Source organism: Pelophylax lessonae, assembly GCF_965119305.1.
Source record: "Pelophylax lessonae genome assembly, chromosome: 3".
NCBI lineage: Eukaryota > Metazoa > Chordata > Amphibia > Anura > Ranidae > Pelophylax > Pelophylax lessonae.
This window is the reverse complement of record NC_138770.1, coordinates 664,489,903-664,514,782: the sequence shown is the minus strand read 5'-3', so window position 1 is coordinate 664,514,782 and position 24,880 is coordinate 664,489,903. Positions and strand designations below refer to the sequence as shown.

The following is a 24,880-nucleotide window of genomic DNA, read 5'->3' as shown; positions in this document are numbered from 1 at the left end:
CTTTAACATAGAGGTGTATAAAAGGGTGGGGAGGGCTCTAGGCATCCCCTTTCTCTATCGCATGAGTTATGCGGAGTGGGTGTACGGGGCATTCCCGACTCGCTGGGATTTTGATTTGGATACACTTTTTCTAGTTAGTATAGTTGTCCGTTACTTCACGTGGAATGCACGGTGCCAGATTACCCTGCGGAAGAAAGTCCTCCCTGTCGAGGTGGTGGTGTACGATATTCTGGGTGAGGTTGGGAAGATTCGGGGTCTTGAGAAGGGCAGGGAGCCTCGAGCGGTCTGGATAAGGGCGTGGAGGAATATCAGACCTGCTTTTGGTGAACTGTCCATCTCTGGGTGAAAAGCTTTTTTCCTATGCTATTTCTTTCACACCTTAGCTTTTGTTAAGTTAATATCTTCATTTTTGAAGAAGGGCTGCATGCATAATGGGAGTGGTTTTTGTTTCTTGACCTCGCAGGTTTGATGTCTGGTGTGGTGGTGTGAGTCTTATTAAGATTATTTTTCCCGATAATGATGTGTTTCATGATGTAAGTTTTGTTTTTGCTGTAAAGCCATTCTTTTTTTGAGAGCAGAACTTGCTATGTATTTTTTTTTTCCCTTTTCATGTAAATATGTATGTATATATTTATTTATGTATATTGATTTTATGATTATTGATTGCAAGACTTTTAATAAACAAAAATTGGGAAGAATGCCCCTTGTATTGGTGGTCAATGGAAAGAAGGTCCCTTACATTTGTGGTCAGTGGGAAGAATGCTCCTTACATTTGTGGTCAATGGGAAGAATGTCCCTTACATTTGTGGTCAGTGGGAAGAATGCTCCTTACATTTGTGGTCAATGGGAAGAATGTCCCTTACATTGGTGGTCAGTGGAAAGAATGCTCCTTACATTTGTTGCTAATGGAAAGAATGCCCCTTGCATTGGTGGTCAGTGGGAAGAATGTCCCTTGTATTGGTGGTCAATGGGAAGAATGTCCCTTGTATTGGTGGTCAATGGGAAGAATGTCCCTTACATTTGTGGTCAGTAGGTAGAATGCTCCTTACCTTTGCGGTCAAGGGGAAGAATGTTCCTCATATTGGTGGTCAATGGAAGAATGTCCCTTACATTTGTGGTCAATGGGAAAAATGTCCCTTACATTGGTGGTCAGTGGAAAGAATGCTCCTAACATTTATTGCTAATGGAAAAAATGTCCCTTGCATTGGTGGTCAATGGGAAGAATGTCCCTTGTATTGGTGGTCAATGGGAAGAATGCCCCTTGTATTGGTGGTCAATGGAAAGAACGTCCCTTACATTTGTGGTCAGTGGGAAAAATGCTCCTTACATTTGTGGTCAATGGGAAGAATGTCCCTTACATTTGTGGTCAGTGGGAAGAATGCTCCTTACATTTGTGGTCAATGGGAAGAATGTCCCTTACATTGGTGGTCAGTGGAAAGAATGCTCCTTACATTTGTTGCTAATGGAAAGAATGCCCCTTGCATTGGTGGTCAGTGGGAAGAATGTCCCTTGTATTGGTGGTCAATGGGAAGAATGTCCCTTACATTTGTGGTCAGTAGGTAGAATGCTCCTTACATTTGCGGTCAAGGGGAAGAATGTCCCTCATATTGGTGGTCAATGGAATAATGTCCCTTACATTTGTGGTCAATGGGAAAAATGTCCCTTACATTGGTGGTCAGTGGAAAGAATGCTCCTAACATTTGTTGCTAATGGAAGAAATGTCCCTTGCATTGGTGGTCAATGGGAAGAATGTCCCTTGTATTGGTGGTCAATGGGAAGAATGCCCCTTGTATTGGTGGTCAATGGGAAGAATGTCCCTTAAATTAGTGGTCAGTGGAAAGGGCGTTGCTTGGATTTCAGGTCAGTGGGAAGAATCGCCTCCCCTTACAGTTGCCTAAAAAGATCATTGGTGTCAGTGATTGTTCATCTGAGAGTCAGTAGGTGCTCCACGCCCAAGAAACCTCTAGCAAACTTTGGAGGAACTCTAGCGTTCCACTGTACCCTAGATGAGAAAGACTGCTCTGTACGGTTAATAGCTAATTCAACACTAGCTTTACCATTAAACTATTATAATGAACAAGTGTTTTATGCTTAAACTAAACTTTTCAATAGCATCTTTAACTTCTTACTACCTAAACTACTCAAGCCCTCCTGGCTGTGGAATTGTTCCTCTCAACCTGTCATTTTTCAACTTACTCTTGATGTAAATGTGGAAAAAATATAAATAAAATACCAGGCTTACCTTTAGGCTCCATTCACACCTGGGCGTTTTCAGCTCCAAAAACGCTCAAAAGAAACGCTTCCAAAACGCCCAACAAGTAAAACCCCATTCATTTAAATGGCCCCTGTTCACATCTGAGCGTTTTGCAAAACGCTTGTAGCTGAAAAAAGTACATGAGCTTCTTTTTGGGCTGATTACCAGCGTTTTTGATAGATGTCAATGAAAAACGCCTGAAAAAATTGCGGTAAAATCGCGGTAAAAATCGCGGTAAAAAACGCTACGCTCAAGTGTGAATGCAGCCTTACGGTGCTGAAAGTATTTAGGCAGAATGTTACCAATCCTGCACCCAGCACTACCTACGACAGGAGTCCAGAACAGAAAGTAACTCTGTCTGCTAAAAATGTATACTGTATCCACCCTACAGTGCTTATACATATATCTTTTCCTTAAATGTCCATATTGTGTTTTTTTTTTTTTACGGTCAGGGTCAAAAAGGCATTAAATATGCCCATTCGTTTTCCATGGGCCCTCTACATATGTCTATGAACAAAAATTCACCTGCTGTTATTTTCCTAGCATACTTCAAGGCTGTACGACCCTTTAATGCACACAGAGACAGGTGAATGCGGCCCTAATGTTTTACTTTTTTTTCCAGTTGCCAAATTCAAAGCTGACCTCTGAGTAAGAACTTACCCATGTAACTCCACCGAATGAAAAAAAAAAGGAGAAGGTAAATTTACATTTTGTAAAGTTCTGTCCAATAGGGTTTTTATAACAGTTATCTTGTTTCCCGTTGGTAGCGTGTTTTCGAAAACCAACAAGGTTAATGATCTGGTACATTATCACAATTTCCAAATTCTCCAAATTTTGTAGCCTCGTCAAAAAAGTCCTACGCCATTAAAGACAATGGTATTCCCATATGAACAACTATGAAAGAAAGAGTACCAGTGTGGTAAAGATGTGGAGATCAACATAATAAGACCCCCATCCAGACTCAAGAGCCCAAGACAGATTTCAGCCCTTTTGCTTACAATAGTTTAATTCTCTCCATAAGTTCATAAGTTGACGCCACCATTTTGAGGCCTCTATATGCACTTACACTAAGTGCTACGTACATTTAAGGATTTCCCATGTTCACTTCTCTTTCAATGGGATTACGTACTCCCTATTAGGCATGATGTTATAGAATCCCAAAGCTTTATCTATGAAGTCACAATGTTTGTTGATACCCAGGTTTTCCAGTAGTGCAGAATGACTTCCACAGCAACCCACAAGTTCAATAACGGGGTCTGCTAATTGCCACTCCAAGATATACTGGTGTCTGTACTTTTAGTTTGCGATGATAATTTTCATGTCATTTTCATACACCTCCTCGTGTCCCCAAATCTTCTTTTCCAATAAGTTCTACTCAAACATTTTGTACCGTGCTAAAAAGTCTCAAACCATTTTTGATGATCCTCCGCTAGTACGAACTTTCATTACTTTGTAAAGTGATTGAGTAATATGAAATTATTATTTCCTCAATATCAGAGGTGTAACTAGAACCTTCAGGGCCCTGGTGCAAGAAACAATGAAGGGCCCCCCTGACCGCCATAGCCCTTTCCATCAGTTCTGAGGCCCTTTCCTTTGGTCCCGGGGGCCCTTTCCTCTGGTTCCCGGGGCCCTTTCCGCTGAACCCTGGGTACTTTCCTCTGAGCCCTGGGCCCTTCCCCCTGATCCTGGGCCCATTTCTGCTGCCGAAGGGGCCCTTTTATGCTGCGACACGTAAAGTTGCGTGACGAGTCAAAACACATTCATGTCAATGGGTGCCATCTTTAATCAATATGACTCAAGTTGCGGCGACAAAAAAAAAAAAATGGATCCTGTACTACTTTTTTGTAGCTTTGGGGCGATTTGAGTGCAATAGACTGCAATGGTAAATCACAAATCTCAAAGTAATATTAAAGGTTTTTTTAAATAATAAACATACTATACTCACCTGCTCTGTGCAGTGGTGAGCCCAGTTCTCGAGTCTTTCGCCAGCACTCCAGGCCCCTCTCTTCTGCCGAGTGCCCCCAGAATAAGCAGCTTGCCATGGGGGCACCCAAGCAGGCTCGGGTCCATTCACACGCAGACCTGCAGCTCGGCCCCGCCTCCTCCCTCTCCTCATTGACTTACTGGCTATTACTGACTCAGTCGATAAAAAGGGAGAGTCCCTGGAGAGCCAAGGCTCTCGTGCACATCGCTGGATGGAGATGGGGCTCAGGTAAGTAGTGTGGGGGGGGGGGCTGGGCCTTTAAAACCAATTCAAGCAAGCCCCAAGGAAGTTGCGAGGAAATTGCAAGTCGCACAACTTTGGTGGAACCCCAGGGCCCAAACAAAGGTGCAACCTTTGGAACCCTGGTAATTCCACCACTGCTCAATATATAATGTGCACTTTTCAATAAACTGATTGTAAACTGAGCACAATTTAAAATGGATGGATGGAGACGTCCAGTGTGATGACAAAGTTGTCATTATTGCTTACCTTACCCCTTGGTCTGGCACTCTCCTCTTCTCCTGGAAGCTCCAAAGCTGTGGGTAATCCCTTGGTGTCACCTCGTACAGGACACAGCTATTAACCCTGCATTGTGTGTGGAGGATCCAGGAATGCAACCATGGCTTGGAGTGCCCTAAAGAAGAGAGAGTAGGCACAGGACCAGTACTTCTTACCTTACCCTTTGGTCTAGCCAGTTACGGTACTCTCCTCTCCTCCAAGAAGCTCCAAGCTGTGGGTGATCCCTCGATGTCACTACATACAGTACACAGCTATTCAGCTTGCATTGTATGTGGAGGAGCCAGTAATGCAACTGAAGCCTGGAGTGCCCTAGAGAAGAGACAGTAGGCACAGGACCAGTATTACTGACCTTACCCCTTGGTCTGGCCAGTTTTGACACTCTACTCTTCTCCTGGAAGCTCCAAGCTGTGGGCTGTGGGTGGTCCCTCTATGTCACCACGTACAGTACACAGCTATTAAGCTTGAATTGTATGTGGAAGAGCCACTAATGCAACTGAAGACTGGAGTGCCCTGGAGAAGAGAGAGTAGGCACAGAACCAGTATTACTTACCTTACCCCTATTTGGCCAGTTTCGTCACTCTCCTCTTCTCCTGAAAGCTCCAAGCTGTGGGCACTCCCTCGGCGTCTTCATGTACAGTACACATCTATTAACCCTGCATTGTACGTGGAGGAGCCAAGAATGCGACTACTTTCTGGTCTTCCTTAGAAAGGAGGCAACGCGGGACCAGTCTCATGCAGTAGATCAAGGGAGCCTGCTAGAATAGGGAGCAAGGTAAGTATTACCGCTGATTGAAGCTCTCCTAGACTTATTGAGTGGAGGTCCCTCTTCAAGGGAACAATTTTCCTAATTACTGGCGCTCAGCTTTAACAATAAGCAGTCCAAAATTACCTACAATGTATGTGGAGGAACCAGGAATGCAACAATGGCCTGGAGCGCCCTGGAGAAGAGAGACTGGGCACAGGACCACATTTCTTACCTTACCCTTTGGTCTGGCCAGTTCTGGCACATTTCTCTCCTCCTAGAAGCTCCAAGCTGTGGGCTGTGGGAGATCCCTCGATGTCACCACGTACAGTACACAGCTATTAAGCTTGCATTGTATGTGGAGGAGCCAGTAACGAAACTGCAGCCTGGAGTGCCTGGAGAAGAGAGAGTAGGCACAGAACCAGTATTACTGACCTTACCCCTATTTGGCCAGTTTCGGCACTCTCCTCTTCTCCTGGAAGCTCCAAGCTGTGGGTGATCCCTTAATGTCACCACGTACAGTACACAGCTATTAAGCTTGCATTGTATGTGGAGGAGCCAGTAATGTAACTGAAGCCTGGAGTGCCCTGGAGAAGAGAGAGTAGACACAGGACCAGTATTACTTACCTTACCCCTATTTGGCCAGTTTCGTCACTCTCCTCTTCTCCTGAAAGCTCCAAGCTGTGGGTGCTCCCTTGGCGTCTTCATGTACAGTACACATCTATTAACCCTGCATTGTACGTGGAGGAGCCAAGAATGCGACTGCTTTTTGGTCTTCCTTAGAAAGGAGGCAGCGCGGGACCAGTCTCATACAGTAGATCAAGGGAGCCTGCTAGAATAGGGAGCAAGGTAAGTATTACCGCTGATTAAAGCTCTCCTAGACTTATTGAGTGGAGGTCCCTCTTCAAGGGAACAATTTTCCTAATTACTGGCGCTCAGCTTTAACAATAAGCAGTCCAAAATTACCTACAATGTATGTGGAGGAACCAGGAATGCAACAATGGCCTGGAGCGCCCTGGAGAAGAGAGACTGGGCACAGGACCACATTTCTTACCTTACCCTTTGGTCTGGCCAGTTCTGGCACATTTCTCTCCTCCTAGAAGCTCCAAGCTGTGGGCTGTGGGAGATCCCTCGATGTCACCACGTACAGTACACAGCTATTAAGCTTGCATTGTATGTGGAGGAGCCAGTAACGAAACTGCAGCCTGGAGTGCCTGGAGAAGAGAGAGTAGGCACAGAACCAGTATTACTGACCTTACCCCTATTTGGCCAGTTTCGGCACTCTCCTCTTCTCCTGGAAGCTCCAAGCTGTGGGTGATCCCTTAATGTCACCACGTACAGTACACAGCTATTAAGCTTGCATTGTATGTGGAGGAGCCAGTAATGTAACTGAAGCCTGGAGTGCCCTGGAGAAGAGAGAGTAGACACAGGACCAGTATTACTTACCTTACCCCTATTTGGCCAGTTTCGTCACTCTCCTCTTCTCCTGAAAGCTCCAAGCTGTGGGTGCTCCCTTGGCGTCTTCATGTACAGTACACATCTATTAACCCTGCATTGTACGTGGAGGAGCCAAGAATGCGACTGCTTTTTGGTCTTCCTTAGAAAGGAGGCAGCGCTGGACCAGTCTCATACAGTAGATCAAGGGAGCCTGCTAGAATAGGGAGCAAGGTAAGTATTACCGCTGATTGAAGCTCTCCTAGACTTATTGAGTGGAGGTCCCTCTTCAAGGGATAATTTTCCTAATTACTGGCGCTCAGCTTTAACAATAAGCAGTCCAAAAGTAAAGCAACCTAAAAGAAGACATAGAAAACACCTACCCTCCCTTCCACCTAAGCAGTTTATTATGTTCTTCACTCTACTATTTATCTATTATCTCTGGCATTATAATCTTGCAAAATAAAAGATGTTCATATTCAGGGCCCTCTGTCACAGTGATAACAACAACTGATAGAAATCTACAGAAACGGAGAGAGACAACAACGTGAAGCTGGCAGACAATGAAGAGACGAGAAGACGGTTCTGCTCTATGAGGACACATGTGCCGGGACCTGTGATCTTTACCGATGCACTGCACCAATTTATGTCATTTCAATCATAATGGCAGTAATAGAAAAGGCTTCTGTGGTTTCCAGATAAAAGTAATCTCCTGCCCCTTATTAAGCTATAATGATTTCCACCCACAGCTATGACTCATCTACAATCTACAGCCAGCACTTTCTCTCCCCCTGAAAACACATTTTCCATGGAGTTCATGTTTTTTTTTTTTTTGTAGCTGGTGCTAAAAGCATCTCCAGACTGTTACATGATTTTGCCAGGAAATACGCCATTTAAGACATTTGATTCTTAGCAAGATATTGTATTAAAATATTACAATATAAAAAAAAAAGCAACAAAAAAAAAAAAGAGGGGAGGAATATTTTCATATCTGACCTATAGACACCTCACATAGGATAAGCACGACAAGGTCGTATCCTGACACCGTAGAGCAAGGGGATTGGAGAAGAACCAAACCAACTGCCGCACATAGCAACTGTCAACGCTCAACCCAGACTGGAATGTTAAGCCGATGCTGCCCTCTTCAGATCATGGAATCTTGCAACCGTACAAACAAAATCAAACAAGAGGGCGCAAAGGCCTAGTGCAGTGGTTTCCAAACTATGTCCCTGGGGCTGGATGCAGCACTTTTCTAGCTTTAATCTGGCCCTTGGGGCATTATTCCTCCTACTGTCAGCAGCAGTGGAACATAGTTCCTGCCACTGACACCAACAATGGGGCATTATTCCTCCCACTGACACCAACAATGGGGCACTATGCCTCCCACTGACACCAATGATAGGGTACTATTCCTCCCACTGACACCAATGATGGGGCATTATTCCTCCCACTGACACCAATGATGGGCACTATTCCTCCCACTGGCACTGATAAAGGAGCATTATTCCTCCCACTGGCACTGATGATGGGGCACTATTCCTCTCACTGACACCAATGATGGGGCACTATTCCTCACACTGATAGCAACAATGGGGCACTATTCCTCTCACTGACACCAACGATGGGGCACTATTTCTTCCACTGACACTAATGATGGGGTACTATTTCTTCCACTTATACCACCAATGGGGCACTAATCCTTTCACTGACACCAATGATGGGGCACTATTCCTTTCACTGACACCTATGATGGGGTACTATTCCTCCCACTGACACCAACGATGGGGCACTATTCCTTCCACTGACACCAATGATGGGGCACTATTCCTCCCACTGACACCAATGATGGGGCACTATTCCTCCCACTGATACCAATAATGGGGCACTATTCCTTCCACTGACACCAATGATGGGGTACTATTCCTCCCACTGATACCAGCGATGGGGCACTATTCCTCCCACTGATACCAATGATGGGGTACTATTCCTTTCACTGACACCAATGATGGGGTACTATTCCTCCCAATGATGGGGCACTATTCCTCCCACTGGCACCAATGATGGGGCACTATTCCTCCCACTGAAACCCATGATGGGACACTGTTCTTCGTTCTAATACCAAAGAAGGGGCATTGTTTACTCCCACTGACACCAGGACATTTTCTATTCCTGTTGGCCACAGTTCAGCCCCCCCTTAAATTTGAAAGACAGTAAACTGGCCCTTCGTTTAGAAAGTCTGGAGACCCCTGGCCTAGCACATTATCAAAAGTACTTTATTAAAGGATAAAAAGAGCACATGCACATAAGAGCAAATAGGATAGCAGAGCTGTTTGTGAACCAAGGGGCCAAAGGGTCTTTCCCACGGTGGAACTCATAAGGCCCAAATTAACATCATAATACCAGTTGACATGTTTCGGGGGACATACCCCCTTCTTCAGAGCAAATCTGAAAAGGGTATGTTCCCTGAAATGTGCTAGCTGGTATTATGATGCTTTTTTAGACCTTATGAGTTCCACCATGTGGAAGACCCTTCGGCCCCTTGGTTCACGTATTTGTATTGGCCCCTTGGTATTCTTTTTAACCTTTAATAAAGTGCTGTTGATAATGCACTAGGCCTTTGCGCCCTTTTGATTGAATTTGTTATCACATAGGGTAAGCTATAGGGAGAGGAATGGAAATTGCTGGCCTTAGGGGGCAACTACAACCAAACAGTTGACGAAAGTAAGTGTGCCATGTTTATACAACTGAAAGTCATTGTTGGGTGTTCCTAAAGGACCTGGTTTATTCAGAAACACATTTTTAAATTTTCCAGCATCAGCTTCCATTGCACCTCTTGGTATTTGGTTATATCTCCACTCAGGGCCAGCAGCCTAACATATCTTATTAGTACTGGCCCAGGGGGCAAATGTCCCCTTTGCCCCCAGCCCAGTTCTCCCTGGTAAGCTGACACAAACTTTCTGAAAGCTGTGATTTCCTAAAATAAATAGTAGACTTTATACTTACCAGCTTTGATCCATTTGTGGAATCTTTGCAAAAAGCTGAATTCCTGGTATGGTTTGTATCACACAGTTATATTGGTCCAGCTTAAACCAAGGAAAGTAAACATGTCCCATACCTGTGGGACCCCTTTAGATCCAGAGCATTGCTGTAGTAGTTGGCGCAAGTGAACAAGGGGGTTGCTCTCTTGGTACAGTCGCCATTCACAAAATGAGTTATTTTTTCAGTAAATACAAGGCATTCTCTGACTGGACAAGCTGGAGATCATGATGTCACTGCACCGCCTCTCCACCTCATCCAATCAGTGAATGCCTTGTATTCATTGAAATACATGCAGGGTAATTCATCAAAACTGGAGCAGCCAAAGCTTAAAAGAGAAGCTTTTTTTAAAAACTCTTTTGAAATGATACTTACCTAGGTGGATGCAGCATCAGTTCAATGCTGCATCTGTCCCCCGCTGGCCTTAAGACTGGGAACCGAGTGATCAAAGACCGCTGATCGCTCAGTCCTCAGAGCTACCTGAGCAGAGAGCTGGTGACTGTCAGTCACCGGCTCTCTGCTCTGCCCCCTGGGCTGGGCTGTGGAGGGGGTGAGAGCGGCTGGCTCAGGCTCTCAGCAGCTCACGATATATGGTCATGATCTTTTTCCAGCCTGGACCGGCTCTGTGACGTCAGCCAACAGTGGGGTTCAGCCCGCTGTCTGCTGAAAACAGGTCACAGGAGTGCAGAATGAACTGCACTACTGTGATCCACAGAAGAAATTGAGCCAAATGAGCTTTAGCTGTACTTCTTTAACCAATCATACTGAAGTTAGAAGCTGATTGGGTGAAGCGCACAGCTGCTCCAGATTCTGGCAGCTCCAATTTGGATAAATTCCCCCACAAGTTTGTTAATAACAGCCGTGCAGAATGAGTTCCCTACTGTTTTTACAATACATAAGGGAATCCGCTTTGCACAGGACCCGGAAGGCTACAGCAATCATTGTAGTAGCAACAACTACTACGGTGATTCTCTGCTTGCTCAGCGGCCGTACAGGTATGGAATATATTATAGGCGCTTTTCCACTGCATGGAAGCGAACGGTTCGGCTCGCTTTTGCGCTTTTCCACTGCATGGTACCGCCAGGTACGGTGTTGGAACGGTTTGGTACGGCGACGCTTTTCCACTACATGGAACTGAACGGTACGGCTCGCTTAAACATTACCACCTCGGTTGTGGTTCCAAGAGGGCCGTACCGATACCATATCCCACAATCCTTTGCATGCAGCCTTGACTGTTTGTCACTACTAGCCACTGATTGGTCAGAGAATTGTTGTTATCCCACCCACTTACTACTTTAGTGGAAAAGCAAACCGAGCCAAACTGTACTAAACCGTTCCAACACCGTACCATGCAGTGGAAAACCAAACCGAGCCAAGCAGGGCCGAGTGGAGTCGAGCCGGTACTTGCAGTGGAAAAGTGCCATATATTACCAAAAGTATTGGGACGCCTGCCTTTACATGCAAATGAACTTTAATGACATCCCAGTCTTAGTCCATAGTCAATGTTGAGTTGGCCCACCCTTTGCAGCTATAACAGCTTCAACTCTTCTGGGAAGGCTGCCCACAAAGTTTAGGAGTGTGTCTATGGGAATGTTTGACCATTCTTCCTGAAGTGCATTTGTGAGGTCAGGCACTGATGTTGAATGAGAAGGCCTGGCTCGCAGTCTCCACTCTAATTCATCCTAAAGGTGTTCTATCGGGTTGAGGTCAGGACTCTGTGCAGGCCAGTCAAGTTCCTCCACCCCAAACTCACTCATCCATGTCTTAATGGACCTTGCTTTTTGCACTGGTCCAAATCATTTGGTGGAGGGGGGATTATGGTGTGGGGTTGTTTTTCAGGGGTTGGGCTTGGCCCCTTAGTTCCAGTGAAGGGAATCTTAAGGCATCAGCATACCAAGACATTTTGGACAATTTCACGCTCCCAACCTTGTGGGAACAGTTTAGGGATGGGCCCTTCCTGTTCCAACATGACTGCACACCAGTGCACAAAGCAAAGTCCATAAACACATAGATGAGTGAGTTTGGGGTGGAGGAACCTGACTGGCCGGCACAGAGTCCTGACCTCAACCGGATAGAACGTCTTTGGGATGGATAGGAGTGCAGACTGTGAGCCAGGCCTTCTCGTCAGACATCAGTGCCTCACTTCACAAATGCGCTTCTGGAAGAATGGTCAAACATTCCCATAGACACACTCCTAAACCTTGTGGACAGCCTTCCCAGAAGAGTTGAAGCTGTTATAGCTGCAAAGGGTGGGCCAACTCAATATTGAACCCTACGGACTAAGACTGGGATGCCATTAAAGTTCATGTGTGCCTGTAAAGGCAGGCGTCCCAATACATACACTGGTCCAAGCAGGACCAAGGTTACTATGCATTAAAAACCATACCTGGAGTTCAGCTTTAATAATCTATGAATCCAAACGCTTCTGGGTGTGTCGGATGGCTGAGCCCCCTGCTGCATTCTTAGGTTCCTTAACCACTTGCCGACCAGTCACGTTGACTGTACTGCGGCAAAGTGGCTCGTTACCGTCTAGCGACGTTGACCTACGTCGCTGGACTCCTCTCCTTGTGGGCGGCGTGCGCGCGCCGCCTGAGGCTCGCTCCCGCCGTATTCAGTTACAGCGGGAGTCGGGCCAGGGGAGGCGATCGTCGGGGAATCGAGTGTGGAGATCCGCCCGCTTGCGTAAACAAAGCGGGCGGATCTCCTAAGTGACAGGCAGGGTCAGAATGCAGGGTTCAGCATAGCTGAACCTGCGATCTGTCCCTGTGTCACTCAGTCCCCTCCCCCCACACATGTCAGTAAGCACCAAGCATACATTAACCCCTTGATCACCAATAAAAATTAACCTCTTCACTGCTAGTGTCATTTTTTCAGTAACAGTGCATATATATAGCACTGATTACTGTAGTAATGTCACTGGTAACCCCAAAAGTGTCAAAAATGTCAGTCAAGGGTCCGATCTGTCCGCTGCAATGTCGCAGTCCCGCAAGAAAAAAAAAATCGCAGATCGTCGCCATTACGCGTTAAAAAAAAAAAAAACACCAAAAATTACAGAAATCTTTCCCTTAGTAAACACAATAACTTTTGCGCAAACCAATCAAAATACGCTTATTGCGATTTTTTTTTTACCAAAAATATGTAGCAGAAAACAAATTGGCCTAAAATGATAAAAAATTTAGATTTTTACCTTTTTTTTGGGGGGGAATTTCATATAAAAAAATGTGAAAAATATTGTTATTTTTTCAAAATTGCTGCTCTTTTTTTGTTTATAGCGCAAAAAGTAAAAATCGCACAGGTGATCAAATACCACCAAAAGAAAGCTCTGTTTGTGGAAAAAAAAGGACGTAAATTTAGTTTGGGTACGGCATTGCATGACCGTGCAATTGTCAGTTAAATTCGCACAGTGCCGAATCGCAAAAAGTGGCCTGGATGTAAGACAGCAAAATCCTCCGGTGGTAAAGTGGTTAAGGTTGGCCCCCTACAGGACACAATAGTAATGTAGGGGCTGGATGAAGGAACCGGCAGTGCAGGATGTGAAGGCCCTCAGTTATTCTTCATCACAGCAGTTGTTAAGCAGGAATGTCCGGATTGAATGCCTCGTATATAGAAAGCAACAAGAGGGAAATATGCACATTTGGTACAACAAGCATCTAAAAAATGTGACATCACAAATTGTTTTTATATACATTTTACATGAGAATGGAAAATTTGTAGGCAATGATGACTTTCTAAAAAAAAAAAAAAAAAAAAAAAAAAAAAAAAAAAAGATTTTACTGGACTGCTGATTGGATGTAAATGATAAAGGCATTCAGTTACTCATTCAATGTAATATCCCTTTAAGTGCCCATTCGTCATGGCGTATGTTGGCGTGCATTGCATTTAGGCAGCCCATTCACTTAGAACAGGGGGTGTCAAACTCAATTGCATTGTGGGCCGAATCAGAATTATGATTGCCCTAAAAGGGCCAGTTGTATCTGTAAGTCTAGATGTCCAGAGCACCCCACCCCCTTACATCCATTGTCAAGTGCACCTTCCCCCCCCTCCACCATCAGAAGTCAAGAGGCCCTCACCCTCCCTTACATCACAGAGCTCCCTCTTACCTTGTGCTGCTCCCGGGAAAGAAGCTGGGATGCAGAAAGTGCAGAGTCTGGAGGAGGACCAGAGGATGGCTGGACTCTACTGAATGCTAAGACCAGGAAAAGTGGATAGGAGGGGGTGCAGGATCTGTAGGAGGAGTTCTGTCTTCCTCTCTGTTGCGGACTGCTGAGATGGGGAAATGGGGGGGGGGGGGTAGATAGGAGCCTCTTTGTGGCTGCATGGAGAAGTGCAGGATCTGGTGGAGAAGTTCTGTCCTCTATGCTGCTGACTGCTGAGACAAGGTGTGGGCAACTATGAAGGGGTTGCCGCAGCTGCAGGAGAGGTGCGAGGGCCTGAAGGGCCGGGTTCGGCCCCCCGGGCCTTGTGTTTGACATGCGTGACTTTGAACATGCCTCCACACACAATACAATGGACTGGCTCTAATTGTGGTGAGTGTGTGCTGAAGTACAGACACATTAGTTGTTTTTATACATGTGTCTTGTCTTAGGGTACCATTCACATTAAATGGTAAAGCACATACCCTGAGCACTGCCATACGCTGCTGTAATGTGTGTTAAAAGGAATTTTTTAACTTAATGTATATAATTGCACATACATACAGTGCCTTGAAAAAGTATTCATACCCCTTGAAATTTTCCCCACTGTGTCATGGTTCAACCAAAAACATAAATGTATTTGAGATTTTATGTGATAGACCAACACAAAGTGGCACATAATTGTAAAGTGAAAGAAAAATGATAAATGGTTTTCAAAACTTTTTACAAATAAATATGTGAAAAAGTGTGGCGTGCATTTTTGTTTTCAGCTCCTTTACTCTGATAGCCCTAACTAAAACCTAGTGGAACCAATTGCCTTCAAAAGTCACCTAATTAGTAAATAGAGTCCACCAGTGTGCAATTTAAAGCAGAGTTCCGGGCACAGAATCGTTTTTTTCACCCTTACACCTCTATACATCCGCCAATCCTGTTTGTTACGGTGAAATAATGTGTTTGCAAGAATAAAATCTTGCTTTATATAATTTCTGATGTGCGCCGCCATCTTTGCTGTGGATTGCCGAGTCCGTTGTGGGGAAATGTCTTCCCTTCTTCCTGAGTCGAGTGGGCGTAGGCCTGTGAGTCCAGCGCGAAATCTCGCGCATGCCCAGTACTATGCGATCGGCATAGTACTCTTTTCCATAGGGACGGCAATGTTAGAGGAAGTAGCGCGATGAGACGAGCGGTCGGCCGCCCACGTGACTGCACAGTGCATCCTGGGAGCGCCGAGTAAGAGCTCCCAGGACGCATTGCGGGACCGGAAGTGACGGGGAGAGCCGCGGCTCTGAAGGGAGGAAGTCGATGGAAAGGTGAGTATATAATGCCCTATAAGGCTCAGTTTCCACTAGTGCGACACATGTCAAGTCACACAGCAAGTCAAAACCCATTGTTTTCAATGGGGCCCGTTTCCACTGCCGCGGCTTCAGTTGAGGCGACTTCAAAAGTAGATCGTGCACTACTTTTGAGCGCGACTTCCCTCTATATATGAGGGAAAAGTCTAACTGAAGCCGCAGTTTACTTTCGCTACGAAGTCGTGCTAGAAGTAGCACGACTTCGTAGCCGCACTAGTGGAAACCGAGGCTAAAAAGGTAAGGGAAGAAAAAAAAAAAACACGGGAATATCCAATTCTGCCTCAGCGAAGGGTTAGGAAGACCATGCAATAAATTGTAGAAAAACTATTCTGTGCCCGGAACTCCGCTTTAATCTCAGCTGGTCTGTGAAGCCCTCAGAGGTTTGTTAGAGAACCTTAGTGAACAAACAGGTCAAGGGGGAAGGGAAACACACCAGACAGGTCAGGGATAAAGTTGTGGAGAAGTTTAAAGCAGGGTTAGGTAATAAAAAAATATCCTAAGCTTTGAACATCTCAGGGAGCGCCGTTCAATCCATCATCCGAAAATAGAAAGAGTATGGCACAACTGCAAACCTACCAAGACATGGCCGTCCACCTAAATTGACAGGCCGGGCAAGGAGAGCATTCATCAGAGAAGCAGCCAAGAGGCCCATGGTAACTCTGGAGGAGCTGCAGAGATCCACAGCTCAGGTGGGAGAATCTGTCCACAGGACAACTATTAGTCGTGCGCTCCACAAATCTGACCTTTATGGAAGAGTGGCAAGAAGAAAGCCATTGTTGAAAGAACGTCATAAGAAGTCCTGTTTGCAGTTTGTAAGAAGTCATGTGGGGGACACAGCAAACATGTGGAAGAAGGTTCTCTGGTCAGAGGAGACCAAAATTTAACTTTTTGGCCTAAAAGCAAAACACTATGTGTGGCGGAAAACTAACACTGCACATTACCCCGAACACACCATCCCCACCGTGAAACATGGTGGTGGCAGCATCATGTTGTGGAGATGCTTTTCTTCGGCAGGGACAGGGAAGCTGGTCAGAGTTGATGGGAAGATGGATGGAGCCAAACACAGGGAAATCTTAGAAGAAAACCTGTTAGAGTCTGCAAAAGAATGAGACGGGGCAGAGGTTCACCTTCCAGCAGGACAACGACCCGAAACATACAGCCAGAGCTACAATGGAATGGTTTAGATGAAAGCATATTCATGTTTTAGAATGCCCCAGTTAAAGTCCAGACCTAAATCCAACTGAGAATCTGTGGCAAGACTTGAAAATTGCTGTTCACAGACGCTCTCCATCCAATCTGACAGAGCTTGAGCTATTTTGCAAAGAAGAATGGGCAAAAATCTCACTCTCTAGATGTGCAAAGCTGGTAGAGACATCCCCAAAAAGACTGCAGCTGTAATTGCAGTGAAAGGCTGTTCTACAAAGTATTGATTCAGGGGGGTGAATACAAATGCAACCACACTGTTCACATATTTATTTATAAAACATTTGGAAAACCATTTATCATTTCCCTTCCACCTCACAATTATGCGTCACTTTGTGTCGGTCTATCACATAAAATCCCAATAAAATACATTTACATTTTTTGGTTGTAACATGACAAAATGTGGAAAAATGTTAAGGGGTGTGAATACTTTTTCAAGGCACTGTAGATGTGAATCCAGCATTAAAGTGGAATTGAGGACAATCAAATAGTTAAAGTCTCTGTTTTGATCTTTGAGGATGGATTACTCCACAATGCCAGCAGCTATAAAGGTTACTACTTTATCATCCGGGCTATATTTAAATTACAGGGGATATACCTTAAAGCAGAACTTCACCCCTCCCCCCCCCCCCCCCCACCACCTTTAACATTTGACAGTTTTTTCTTTTGGGGTGGGGGAGGGGAGCGGGTACCTTGGATCGCCTAAGCTTTTTTCTCTTAGTTAAGATGCCAGCGCTAGGGATCCGAAGCCCAGTGAAGAATTGGCTCAGGTGAGGACGGCGCAGGATCCCTGGACAGGTAAGTGTCCTTATATTAAAAGTCAGCACCTACAGAATTTGTAGCTGTTGACTTTTAATTTTTATGGGGAGGACTGAAGCTCCTCTTTAACTTCTTGGCGCCGACAGTACGCCTCTCGGCGGGTGGGCCTTACCGGAGAGTGGCTGCATATATGCGTCCCTGTGTAAACAACTTACCGTGCTGAAAGCGAGCTCCCTGCATGGTAGCCGGCGGGGATCGATAAGCTCCCAACGCATACTAGGGATTGGGAGCTTTACGATCCTGCGACCACTGTGACTGCCAATCGCAGCGATCACATGACTGGAATCCTCGCCTCCGCCCCCCAGCTTTTAGAACTCTTAAAGGGCTGGGAGGCGGTCAGCACCAAGGGGTTGTTCACAGTAGTGATTGTCCAATATAGTTTTTTTTGCTGCCGATACCGATATTTTGGTCATCACATGTCGGTATCGGCCAATATTTTCCGACATTTAAAAAAAAAAAAATTTAATTTTTTTTCTTCTTTTTTTTCAGGTACTGTTTTGTTCAGGTGCTGTACTTTTTTAAATTTGGCGCTGAGTATCCGGAAGTGATGTCATGCGTGACATCACTAACAGGTTTTTACATAGAGACCCGATCAGAGCCGAATGCGACTTTGATTGGGTCTTCGGGGGCTGTGCAGGTAGGTTTCCCGGGTCTGCCGGTGGGAGGGGAGACCCGGGCGAGCCGCAAAAGGCGGCGGGAGGGTGGAGACGGCCCCTCCCACTCCTTGTAATGACAGCCGAGCGGCTTCTCAGCCGTATCGGTTGTCATTTACAAGACAGCCGACCGTCGGCTATGGAAGCCGGTACCGGGGTGATGACTCTAGCTGCAGGCATCACTCCGGTACAAGCACTTTCCCGAAATATCGGCAATATCGGTAACCTCAGGGGCCGATTCTGATATATCGGGGAAAGTGCAGATCGGACCTCGATATATCGGTGTTGCCGATAATCAGTCGATCACAGGAACTATACTTTAATCAAGGGAGCTTTACCATAAAAATTTCACAATATTTTCCCCAAAAAAAATTTACAAATCAAAATTTTTTAACATTTTAGGCCAATTTGTTTTCTGCTACACATTTTTGGTAAAAAAAAAATCACAATAAGCGTATTTTGATTGGTTTGCTCAAAAGTTAATGCGTTTACTAACTACGGGAAAGATTTATGTCATTTTTATTGTTTATTTTTTTTTTTACTAGTAATGGCGGCGATCTGCGTTTGAATTAGTGATCGACCGACATTGTTTTTTCGTTGCCGATACCGATATTTTGCCCATCGCATATCGGTATCGGCCGATATGGGCCGATATTTTGTACATTTAAAGTTTTGAAAAATAAAGAAAATGTTTGACACAAATCTGGTACTGAACATGTTAATTTTTGTTTAATGCTTAATGGCTGGCTTGCTGGCACCCTGTGGTGGTGGGTGGCACCCTGTGGTGGGTGGGTGGCTGGCATAGGGGCTGTGGGTGGCTGGCTGGTACAGTGCCTGTGGCTGGCTGGTACAGGGCCTGTGGGTGGCTGGCTGGCTGGTACCCTGTGGTGGGTGGCTGGCTGTCTGGCACCCTGTGGTGGGTGGGTGGCTGGCACAGGGGCTGTGGGTGGCTGGCTGGTACAGAGCCTGTGGGTGGCTGGCTGGCTCACTGGTACAGTGCCTGTGGCTGGCTGGTACAGTGCCTGTGGATGTGGGTGGCTGTCTGGCACCCTGTGGTGGTGGGTGGCTGACATAGGGGCTGTGGGTGGCTGGCTGGTACAGTGCCTGTGGCTGGCTGGTACAGGACCTGTGGGTGGCTGGCTGTCTGGCACCCTGTGGTGGGTGGGTGGCTGGCACAGGGGCTGTGGGTGGCTGGCTGGCTCACTGGTACAGTGCCTGTGGCTGGCTGGTACAGGGCCTGTGGGTGGGTGGCTGTCTGGTACCCTGTGGTGGGTGGCTGGCTGTCTGGCACCCTGTGTGGGTGGGTGGCACAGGGGCTGTGGGTTGGTGGCTGGCTGGCACCGGGCTGCTGTGGGTGGGTGTATGGCTGTGATACTCTCCCGCGAGACTAGTCCTGACTCCAGACGAGGCTGTCCCAGGCGAGGGAGGCGGCCTAAGAAGGCAGAATGACGTCACAAAAATATCGGCAATATCGGTAACTTCCAGGGCCAATTCCGATATATCGGGTAAAGTGCATATGCCACCTTGCCGATAATCGTTCGATCCCTACTTTGAGTGTTATTAAAAGTTACCTTTCCTTTTCAATCTGCAGCACTGTCATTTTCTGTAAAATGCAATATAGCAATCTGGAGGCATTCTCTACACAGATGGTGTACAGAACACCCCCAATGTATATCATGTCCTGCTTGTGTGATTACTCACTGATTCTCTTAGAAGTCTGCACTAAGATCAGAAGTTATATTTTGGGCATCCGCTGCATAAAAAAATGACATGTTTGGTGAGATACTCCCAACAGGAAATCACATCTAAAGGGATGCAGTACCTGCCGCTTTCCTCATTAGAGCCCTGCAGATGCATCAGCTGATTAATAATTATAAAACCACTCCCATACAGACTCACATGGACACAGACAAACAAACAGCTATTTCTTCAGAATAACAAAAAGGTAGGAAAATGCAACAAAGTTTGTACAAGTCCCTGCAATGTACAGAGATCACCCAGAGGGGAGGGCATTTTCTCAACAAAAGTGGAGTTACTCGTTAAGGAAAGGAGTGAAGGTCGATTTTTATTTTTTTTTTAACAAGAAAATCCACTTTAACCAGTTCCGGACAGCCCACCACATATACTGCGGCAGGGCGGCCCGGCTGCATAAAATAACGTACATGTACATGATTTTGCGCACGTGATCTAGGTGATCTAGGTGGCTCGTGCACGCCGCCGGAGCGCTGCTCTCGCTGTGATTGGACCTGCCGATCCTTCAGAGGAAAGGCAGAACAGCCGTCTGCTGTTCTGTCAGAGAGTAAAAGAGAGATCTTGTGTTTCAGCTCTTTTCCTCTAGTACATCCACTCCCCCCACAGTTAGAAAGCACTCCCTAGGAGCATATTTAACCCTTTGATCGCCCCTAGTGTTAACCCCTTCCCTGCCAGTGTAATTTTTTACAGTGACAGTGTATTTTTTTTTTTTAGCACTGATCACTGTATTGGTGTCCCCAAAAAGTGTCACTTAGTGTCAGATTTGTCCGCCGCAATGTCGCAGTCCCGCTAAAATTCGCTGATCGCCGCCATTACTAGTTAAAACAATAAAAAAAAGTCAATAAATCTATCCTGTAGTTTGTAGATGCTACAACTTTTGTGCAAACCCATCAATATACACTTATTAGGATTTTATTTTTTACAAAAATATGGAGCAGAATACAAATTGGTCTAAGTTGATGAAGAAATTTGATTTTTTACATTTTTTTTATGTTTTATAGCAGAATGTAAAAAATATTGTTTTCTTTTTTTTTTGTTTTTAAATTCTCGGTCTATTTTTGTTTATAGCGCAAAAAATAAAAATCGCAGAGGTGATCAAATACCACCAAAAGAAAGCTCTATTTGTGGGATAAAAAGGACGTCAATTTTATTTAGGTACAGCGTCGCACAACCGCGCAATTGTCAATTGAAGCAACGCAGTGTCGTATCGCAAAAAAATGGCCTGGTCATTAAGGGGGTAAAACCTTTTTTTATTGAATATGTTTTATAGCAGAATGTAAAAAAATGTTGTTTTTTTTTTTTCAAAATTGTCGGTCTTTTTTGGTTTATAGCGCAAAAAAAAAAAACGCAAAGTTGATCAAATACCACCAAAGGGGAAAAAAAAGACATTAATTTTATTTGGGTACAGCGTCGCACAACCGCGCAATTGTCAGTTAAAGCAATGCAGTGTCGTATCGCAAAAAATGGCCTGGTCATTAAAGGGGGTTAAAGCTTCCGGGGCTGAAATGGTTAAATGATTGAAAGAAGATTTTGCCTGATGTAAGCGTTATTTTTGCAGGTTGGGAGAGTAAAACAATTTTTTACACCAAATGACAACTGAGAAAAGTTAGGGAGTTGTAATTTAGGTTTGGTGTCGCTTCTCTATTACTTTACCTTTGTATTGCTCACATTTCACACATACAATATTGGTATTAGGCGTCTGTTATCGGTGAGATAAGGACGCCATCACATGTCCTGTAAGGGAAGAATTAAGACACTCGATAAACACCAATCTATTTCCAACACCACTTACTTTTGTCTGTTTCTTCTTCAGAGCGTTCAGTTCTTTTTGCTGCTTCTTTAGCTGTTTGACGTATGCCTAAAATCGATCCCAAGAATTGACTGTTTATATAGCAAACACAGCAGGTGAACAATTAGCAGAAAACTGTTCTGGAATCAACAATGTCACATAACACACAAATCATCGACAACGAGTGCGCACCGGGGCAAGAGCGAAAAGTCAATGGTCGAGCAAATTGGTGGGAGTGGCTAACTTAACCACACACACATGCTTTAACCAATCAATAGCTGGGGATTTATAATATATTAGAATTTTCATATTATTGTGTGTATTTTCTTTTCTTTTTTTGCGGTTAGTTAATTTTAGTAATAAAAAATTAATGACTTATGTTGGTAAGCAAAGATTTCTGGTCTTCATCTTTATATATGTTGTATATATGTATAGAATGTATAGAGATGTATAGAATGTATAGAGACGTATAGAATGTATAAAGATGTATAGAATTTATAGAATGTATAGAGATGTATAGAATGCATAAAGATGTATAGAATGTATAACGATTTATAGAATGTATAGAGATGTATAGAATGTATAAAGATGTATAGAATGTATAGAGATGTATAGAATGTATAGAGATGTATAGAATGTATAAAGATGTATAGAATGTATAGAGATGTATAGAATGTATAAAGATGTATAGAATGTATAAAGATATATAGAATGTATAGAGAGGTAAAGAATGTATAGAGATGTATAGAATGTATAGAGATGTATAGAATGTATAGAGATGTATAGAATGTATAAAGATGTACAGAATGTATAGAGATGTATAGAAATGTATAGAGATGTAAAGAATGTATGAAATGTATAAAGATGTAAAGAATGTATAGAGATGTAAATGTATAGAGATGTAAATGTATAGAGATATATAGACTGTATAGAGGTGTAAAGAATGTATAGAAATGTATAGAAATGTATAGAGATGTAAAGAATGTATAACGATGTATAGAATGTATAGAGATGTATAGAATGAATAGAGATGTATAGAGACGTAAAGCGTGTATAGAGATGTATAGAATGTATAGAGATGTAAATGTATAGCGATATATAGAATGTATAGAGGTGTAAAGAATGTATAGAAATGTATAGAGATGTATAGAATATATAGAATGTATAGAGATGTACAGAATATATAGAATGTATAGAGATGTATAGAATGTATAGAGATGTATAGAATATATAGAATGTATGGAGATGTATAGAATATATAGAATGTATAGAGATGTATAGAATATATAGAATGTATAGAGATGTATAGAATGTATAGAGATGTATAGAAAATTCACACACTCAGGGTTGTAGTTATAAAATAATTGCATAGCTGTTTGTCCATTGAAACTGTGTGTCACATTGTCCTGATTCAAATGTTCTCAAGCTATATTCTTGTCAAATCAAAGTGGGAAAGGGAAAATTCTGCATTATGGTCACAAGATGGAGATGAAGAGCATACTCTTTCCCATGATTGTGCCATCTAGAGGCCATATTGCTGCATTATGGCCACTAGACGTAGTTTAGGAGTATATATATTTCCTATGATTGTGCCATCTAGTGGCCATATTGCTGCATTATGGCCAGTAGACGTAGTTTAGGAGTATATTTATTTCCTATGATTGTGCCATCTAGTGGCCATAATGCTGCGTTATGGCACTGATATAGCCAAGGAGCATACTTTTTTCCTATGATTGCGCCATCAATGGTCATAATGCTGCATTATGGCCACTAGATGAAGCTGAGGAGCATACTTATTTCCTATAATTACGCCATCTAATGGCCATCATGCAGCATGATAGCCACTAGATGTAGGTGAGGAGCATACTTATTTCCTATAATTACGTCATCTAATGGCCATCATGCAGAATTATAGCCACTAGATGTAGTTGAGGAGCATACTTATGTCTTATGATTGCGCCATCTAGTGGCCATAATGCTGCATAATGGCCACTAGGTGTAGCTGAGAAATAGTGCCATCTAGTGGTCATAATGCTGCAATATGGCCACTAGATGTAGACGAGGAGCATATTTACTTTCTATGATTGCGCCATCTAGTGGCCATAATGCTGCACAATGGGCACTAGGTGTAGCTGAGAAATAGTGCCATCTAGTGGTCATAATGCTGCAATATGGCCACTAGATGTAGACGAGGAGCATATTTATTTTCTATGATTGTGTCATCTAGTGGCCATAATGCTGCAATATGGCCACTAAATATAGCTGAGGAGTATACTTATTTTCTATAATAGTGCCATCTAGTGGCCATAATGCTGCATTTTTGCCACTTGATGTAGCTGAGGAACATACTTATGTCCTATGATCCTGCCACCTAGTGGCCATAATGCTGCATTATGGCCACTAGGTGTAGCTGAGGTGCATACTTATTTCTTATGACTGCACTACCTAGTGACCATAATGCTGCATTACGGCCATTAGATGTAGCCGAGGGGGTAGTGCCAAGTAGTGCCCATAATGCTGTATTTTCCCTATTCACAGAATATAGCCTGAAAACATTTGATTTTACCTGCAGTTTCGATGGACGAACAGCTATGCACATTTTATTTATAAATTCACTCCTTTATCAGTTTTGCAGGACTTGCATTGCAGGAAGTGTTAATAGCCGTGGCAGTAAATAAAGTCATGACATAAAACCCTGCCTTGTGCTACCAAAATTAGCTGAGCGCCAATGCGTAAACCTAAAGCAACCTTTAGCAGTCAATTGTCAACCCTTTTCAGTTATTATGACCTAATTTAGTAAGAAAGTAGTAACTTCCTTACAGAGAATAAGAAATAATTCTGTAATAATAAGTACCACCAGGAAAGGAAATAATGTGTAAGCTCCACACTTACTTGTCAGAGCTTACATAGGGCTATGCACTAGAGTGACAGCACTGGGCCAATCAGGTGGCACCAAGCACTGTCACATGGGAGGGAGTCACATGCTCACCCACTCTGGGACGTGCTCGGTATTATATTTGCTCCCATTGGCCAAATGGAGCAGCAATAAGCAAGTTGAAGATGCTGTTGGGGAGAAGAGGGGACTAAGTTAACCTCTTACTCTGCAATTTTTACGTTGAACAATTGATGGACATTAAAATAAAAAAATGAACCACTTTCCATCATGCGAACGTATAGCAAGCAGTTACAGCAAGATCATGGCTGCAGCTGCAG

General features: G+C 44.1%; 1 protein-coding gene across 7 annotated transcripts in view; it reads right to left on the bottom strand.

Annotated features, from left to right (window-relative positions):
* The window catches only part of PLCB4 (phospholipase C beta 4), a 608,938-nt gene that overhangs the window by 65,895 nt on the left and 518,163 nt on the right, over window positions 1–24,880 (bottom strand). For all 7 annotated transcript variants that reach the window (XM_082250179.1, XM_082250184.1, XM_082250183.1 and 4 more), the window contains one exon: window positions 21,671–21,736. In XM_082250179.1, coding sequence (XP_082106305.1) covers window positions 21,671–21,736 — 66 coding nt within the window. The remainder of the gene's footprint in view (window positions 1–21,670; window positions 21,737–24,880) is intronic.